The sequence below is a fragment of the Rutidosis leptorrhynchoides genome, chromosome 6 (genome assembly GCF_046630445.1).
Source record: "Rutidosis leptorrhynchoides isolate AG116_Rl617_1_P2 chromosome 6, CSIRO_AGI_Rlap_v1, whole genome shotgun sequence".
Taxonomy (NCBI): Eukaryota; Viridiplantae; Streptophyta; class Magnoliopsida; order Asterales; family Asteraceae; genus Rutidosis; species Rutidosis leptorrhynchoides.
The window spans coordinates 40,156,168-40,163,267 of NC_092338.1; the positions used below are offsets into that span (position 1 = coordinate 40,156,168).

The following is a 7,100-nucleotide window of genomic DNA, read 5'->3' on the forward strand; positions in this document are numbered from 1 at the left end:
CTGTTTAGTTTCATAAATTTCAGTTCATTATGAAACCATAGCAACTTTAATCACTCAAAACGGATTTGAAACGAAGAAATGACGGGTAAAACAAAATTGGATAAATTTGCTAGTTTTAGCTACGAAAATTTTGTAACAAATCTAGACTAAACATATCCTAACTAATTTATATTATATTATACATATTATTTAATCTTGGGATACCATAGACACGTATACAATGTTTTGACATATCATATCGACCCATCTATATATATATATATATATATATATATATATATATATATATATATATATATATATATATATATATATATATATATATATATATATATATATATATATATATATATATTTCGGAACAACCATAGACAATTAGACACTCTATATGCAGTAATGTTTGAGTTAGTTATACAGGGTTGAGGTTGATTCCAAAATAATATATATACTTTGAGTTGTGATCTAGCCTGAGACTTGTACACACTGGGTCGTGGATTGATTCGAGATAATATATATTGATTTATTTCAGTACATCTAACTGTGGACAACTAGTTGTAGGTTACTAACGAGGACTGCTAACTTAACAAACTTAAAACATAAAAACGTAATAAAAAATGTTGTGAATATATTTAAATCATACTTTGATATATATGTACATATTTGTTATAGGTTCGTGAATCGACCAGTGGCCAAGTCTTATTTCCAACGAAGGAAAAATCTGTGAAAGTGAGTTATAGTCCCACTTTTAAAATCTAATATTTTTGGGATGAGAATACATGCAGCTTTATAAATGTTTTACAAAATAGACACAAGTATGCGAAACTACATTCTATGGTTGGATTATTAAACCCAATATTGCCCCTTCAAGTCTGGTAGCCTAAGAATTAGGAAAATGACCCCTAATTGACGCGAATCCTAAAGATATATCTATGGGCCTAACAAACTCCATTCTGAAATTTGAAATGCTTTAATACTTCGATTTATATGATGATTGCGATTGCCAATTTATGACATACTTGCGAGTATGCGGGGAATATTCTATATGCATTATGTTAATGTCGATTACCAGGTGTTCATCATAGAATGATTTTTATACACTTGCGAGTGTAAGATTATTGAATAAATGAAATCTTGTGGTCTATTATATTAATTTGATAATATATAGGTTAAACCTATAACTCACCAACATTTTTTGTTGACGTTTTAAGCATGTTTATTCTCAGGTGATTATTAAGAGCTTCCGCTGTTGCATACTAAAATAAGGACAAGATTTGAAGTCCATGATTGTATGATATTGTGTAAAAACTGCATTTAAGAAACTTATTTCGATGTAATATATTTTTATTGTAAACCATTATGTAATGGTTGTGTGTAAACGGTATATTTTAGATTATCATTATTTGATAATCTACGTAATGTTTTTTTTTTAAACCTTTATCGATAAAATAAAGGTTATGGTTGTTTTAAAAATGAATGCAGTCTTTGAAAAACGTCTCATATAGAGGTCAAAACTTCGCGACGAAATCAATTAATATGGAACGTTTATAATCAATATGAACGGGACAACTGTGTGTATGCAATCTTGAGTCATTGAAATTTCAAATTTATATTTTATGTATATATGTATATGTATAGATGCGGACCAACACCTAGAAATGCCATTGTTTATAGTATCAACTGGGAAATGAACTTTTGAGACTGTAGGATACGTGGTATGTCTTACCGTTCAATTGACATAATCCCGTCTCCCTCAACCTAAATAACGGAGTAGTTAGAAAGAATGGCATCCTTCTACATTTAATTTAGACAAAATTGTACAGATAGTTTTATATAAATCATCTCAATAGTTTGAATACATTGCATGGATAATCCAATTCATTAACGTCATTATTTTTCTATTAGATTTAGTCATGTGCATAGGGGTTTAATTTCGTCAATTTATATATTCCTTCTCACATTTTTCATGCTTTACAAACGCAGATGAAGAATCATCCTAAAACCCAGATCAAGAATCATCAAACCTTTAAACCCAGATTAAGAACATCAAACCTCAAAACCTACTTGTTTAAATTACCATGTGGGTCCCATCATCTTGAATCACCATCAAACCTTTTTTTTTTGAAAGGCAAGCAAAGATATTATAAAAACCAACAACACAACATTACATTACAGAGATCCATTAGGGATGGATCATTTACAAAACAAAGAAACTAGGACCAAACACGAAAGACCCGACAAACAAACACGAGACAAACACTTACAAGAAACTACAATAAATTGAGATAAGCGACCGGGTTAGACATCCACGTTTGCCAATCAATTTTCCTCCCTTTTAATCTATTGGAGATCCAATCAAACGAAATAGTTTGTATTTCATTAAGAGCAACCCGTGGGATCCAATTTTTGTCACAGAACACTTTATTGTTTCGGTTTTTCCAAATGAGATACGCACCAATCCATTTAATTGCAAGCCAAATAGATCTACCAATAGACGATATTGAGTGGAGAGACTGATTATGTTCTAGGAGCAATTCGGATAAGGAGAAGTTATTGAACGACCCCATGTTCCACCACTTAAATACCCGATCCCATACCTCCATCGCGTGTTTACAAAAAATGAGACTATGATCAACCGATTCCAAGCTGTCGTCGCATAATGGACACCAGGTGCTATGGAGATCGATCCCACATTTATCGAGCTCGACTCTTACGGGAAGCTTTTTCTTTACGGCTCTCCAGACAAAAATTTCCAACTTTTTCGGTACTAACTTGTTGAGTATTATTTTTTGACCTGCAGAAAACTCGTCCAGAAGTTTATCATCAGAAGCCATCGACAATTTGCTGACGCTGAACACACCTTGAGGAGCAAAGGGACAACTAAGCTGATCTTCTTTGTTGAGCACTAGAGCGGCTGTTGACAGGATCTGCTGTAAACCTTCGAATTCTGTTAAAACTCTTCCTGAAAGTTCACGTTTCCAACTGAAATTTAGCTGCTCCAAACCATTGACCACCATTCGATCATTAACAGTGGCATCGGGATAAATCTCTAGCTTGAATAATCTTGGGAAAAGATTACAAAGCTTGTCATTGCCTACCCAAAGCTCTTTCCAAAACAATGTATTGCCTCCGTTACCCACCGATTTCTCGAAACTGTCTTTAAAACCGACCTGCAAGTCTTCCAAATTTTTTCCTGCTAAGATAATATTATTCCATACACCATATTTTGGGGGCAAATCGTTATCCGAGAGTAGTCCACCGCTTGCGCCATGGATACTACGAATAACTTTTGTCCAAAGTGAATCGGTTTCGGTTTTAAACCTCCACCACCACTTTCCAAGTAAAGATAAATTTTTACTTTTTAACGACCCAATATTTAACCCCCCCCCTTCCCATAAGTGTTTAAGACTTGTTCCCATTTGACCCACGACATTTTAGAACCCGACCCCGACCCGCCCCAAAAGAAAGACCGCCTCACCCTCTCAAGAACTTTAATCACACAAGATGATGCACGAAATATTGAGAAGTAGTACAATGGTAAGCTCGAGAGAACCGATTTAATCAACACTAATCTTCCCCCAAACGACATCGAACGCATCTTCCAACCCGAAAGCCTACTATTAAATTTATCAACAACCGTACCCCAATCTTTTAACGAGTTCATCTTCGCCCCAATAGGTAATCCTAGGTAAATAAAAGGAAAATTACCCACTTGACAACCAATGTGTGATGCTAGCGGATTAATTTCCGAAACCTCAACACCTACACCATAGACGTTACTTTTTTGAAAGTTTACTTTTAATCCCGAAGCAAGTTCATAGCATTTGAGTATGTTACGAAGGTTGAACGCATTAGAACGACTCCATTCACCAAAAAAAAAGTGTGTCATCCGCATATTGGAGATGCGAGACGAGAATTCGATCTTTCCCAACTTCGATCCCTTTGAACAAACCTTTGTCTATGGCGGCTTTCGTTAAAATGTTCAACCCCTCGGCCGCTAAAATAAATAAAAACGGGGATAAAGGGTCACCTTGCCTAACTCCTCTTTCTAGTCTAAATTCCGGGGTAGGAGACCCATTAACTAGAATAGAGATTGATTCCGACTTTAAACACGCAAGAATCCAATCCCTCCATCGTTTCCCGAACCCCATACTTTTCATAACGTCCATTAGAAAATTCCAATTAAGGCTATCGAAAGCCTTCTCAAAATCTGCTTTTAGAATAAACCCTTTTTTCTTATTAGCTTTCAAGTAGTCGATTGTTTCATTTACAATTAAGGCCCCATCAAGTATAAAACGCCCTTTTAGGAAGGCACTTTGCTCCGGACCGATTAACCCGAGAAGTACTTTTCTAAGCCGATTTGATATCAATTTAGCAACTATTTTATAATAGCTACCAATTAAGCTAATTGGGCGGTAATCATTCAAACATAAGGGGTCATTCTTTTTTGGAACAAGAGTAACAAACGACGCGTTACACCCTCTCGAAATCTCCCCTTTTTCCCAAAACCACGATATTGCATCCACAAGTTCACTTTTGATATTTTCCCAATATTTCTTAAAAAATCTCATATTAAACCCGTCGGGTCCCGGATCCTTCGTACTCCCACATTCGTTGATAGCTTCTAAAATTTCCTTCTCTGTAAATTTGCATTCAAGATTGGCAGCATCATCTAATGAGATTGACGGGTATGACAGGTCCTCTAGGGATGGCCTGATTACATCAGACTCCTGGAATCGTGCCTTAAAATGGGACAAGGCAGCCTCCTTAATAGCTTGTGGGTTATCATTCCAGGACCCATTTAAAGTAAGCCCGTGTATATTACTTCTGCTATAATTGTGACGGATTATAGAGTGGAAGAATTTCGTGTTTTCATCTCCCTCAACAGCCCAGCGAACTCTAGCCTTTTTTCTTAACATACTAATTTTTATATTCTCTTTTTCGAACCACTTTTTCCTCGTATCCTTCCATAGAACAGCTTCTGTCGAATCCAAGAGACCTGTTTCAGCTTTTAATTCTAATGAATGAGCAAGACTTTTAAGTGTATCAATTTCGCCATCCAACTGACCAAAACTAGACTTGCTCCACGACTTAAGTGCTTCTTTAACTTCCTTTAACTTATTCAAAAACTTACAATCTAACCTATTAGCCGCAATACAAGAATTTACCCACTTATCTATAACCACCTGATCGATCCCATCCACATCCAACCAAGCATCAAAAAATCTAAAAGGTTTCGGACCAAAATTTTTCTCTTCATCTTTAAGGACAATAGGGCAATGGTCTGATTTCGTTCTCTCTAAAGCTATTGCGGACAGATTATCCCAAACAGCGATTGCTTTTTCTGACACCAAAAAAACGATCCAATTTGCTAAACTTAATACCGTCATCACTCACCCGAGTAAATAATCTGCCCCCAAGAGGAATATCAATTAGACCATTTGTACTTATGAAACTATTGAAACGCCTAGCTCGATATTCTATGAATTCACAATTCAAACGCTCATCCTGATTTCTTACCTCATTGAAGTCACCACCCAACACCCATATCTCATCATCTTTCCTCGACAACAGGTTTGATAAGGAGTCCCATAAAGTTTCTTTTTTGGAGTCCTCATGAGGCCCGTAGATATTAAGAACAATAAGAATCAACCCATTGTTTTTCAACACCCCCCTTTTACCCACAACCCTATCAATTTTAATCACATCAGTAGCCTCGAACATTTTTTTATCCCATATCAAAAGTTGCCCTCCCGACTTGCCGATCATCTCTTGTTGTATGAAATCGCATTCAGTTGATCCCCATAGACTTTGGATCCATTGAAAATTGACTAAATGTTTTTTAGTTTCTTTTAGAGCTAAAAACGATGGTTTCTCACTTCTAATCAGTTTCTTTACATCCCCGACTTTACATTCTTTACCCGAACAAAAACCCCTCAAATTATAACTAACAATCTTCATTAAAAAAACTAAATTATTCGAAAAAGGTAGAACAGTAACCTTACAAAGGTTGAGCTTTTCTCTGCCATCTCAGACCAAGCTTGCATCCAAATTCATATACACCATCAGTGTTAATTGAATTATACGAGCAAGACTTGTCGTTTCCAGCAGCAACACTCCTAAGACTAGAAACCGAATCGCACCCTGGCTCGTTGCTATTAATCTGCTTGTCTAGATCCATCAAGGCAGCACAGGAGGTGCATCTAGAGCGAAGGGGCTTATCATTATCAATTCCTTTTCGAGCGACATTCTTAAGATTCAACATTCTAGAAGACGTTTTCCACTTCCTAATACTAGACCAACAACACTCGTTCTTAGGTTTTCTTGATGTTTTGCCTGTTGGAGTTCTTTTCTTTAACCCTTCATTCCTCGGTTTACCTGAGGGAATTTGTTTACTGGAATAATTACACTTCGCCTTTTTGAGAATTTTTTTATTGAATCCACACTGATTATGAGATCGTACTTCATCTCCGTCACACTCATCGAAAGAATTGGAAATATTGCGAATAGGAAAAGGCGATGTTTGGTTGACTGCAATACCCTCTTTAACACTTCGGACTGGACTACAAGGCCTATGCGACTTTTGTGTCTTGACTGATCCATTGCTAATTCCAAGCCCAATATTACTTTTATCTTCACCATTGCTAATACAACAATTGTTACTTTGGGCTGAGCTGCATGTATTAATTGCAATATTAATGTTATCAGCTGCAACAATAGGCCTTTTTGTCTGGGTTGGTCCATTACTATTAATAGGCCCAATATTGGTTTCAGCATCTGCCTTGTTAAGATTCTCTAAAGGGCTCACATCTAGCCCATGCCTTCTCGCCGACCTAGGGGTATTGAAACCCGTTTCTTGAACTTCTACATCATCATTACTATAGCTACTAGGGACATCATCATTACTATAGCTACTAGGGTTACTTTCACGTACAGATATATTGGAATTCTCGACCCCACCCTCATCATTAATGTCTCGTGAATGATTACAATCCAACCCACATCCAGGTTCTTCATCTTCTGCTGATACCTTCGCCTGAACCCTATCACCATCGTCGGAAGTTTAATCAAGGTTACAGTTTATGTTATTATCCCTTACAGTG

General features: G+C 36.4%; 1 protein-coding gene across 1 annotated transcript; it reads right to left on the bottom strand.

Moving 5' to 3' along the window:
• Positions 1 to 2,267: 2,267 nt before the first annotated feature.
• LOC139853577 (uncharacterized) lies at positions 2,268 to 5,958 on the bottom strand. The gene is made up of 4 exons (XM_071842962.1): positions 5,445 to 5,958; positions 3,950 to 5,341; positions 3,422 to 3,759; positions 2,268 to 3,329 (listed from the first exon to the last, which is right to left on the bottom strand). Exons 1-4 carry the CDS (start codon positions 5,956 to 5,958, stop codon positions 2,268 to 2,270), a joined length of 3,306 nt encoding a protein of 1,101 aa, XP_071699063.1.
• Positions 5,959 to 7,100: the final 1,142 nt, after the last annotated feature.

Bases quoted from the DNA above. Each gene is read 5' to 3' on its own strand.
- LOC139853577 (XM_071842962.1), bottom strand. From the start codon at position 5,958: ATGAAGATTGTTAGTTATAATTTGAGGGGTTTTTGTTCGGGTAAAGAA. The intron at 3,760-3,949 runs GTTTGTTCAAAG...TCTATGGTGTAG, and splicing joins GAAAGCCGCCATAGACAAAG to GTGTTGAGGTTTCGGAAATT. The intron at 3,330-3,421 runs GTCAAATGGGAA...TTACTTGGAAAG, and splicing joins CGGGTTCTAAAATGTCGTGG to TGGTGGTGGAGGTTTAAAAC.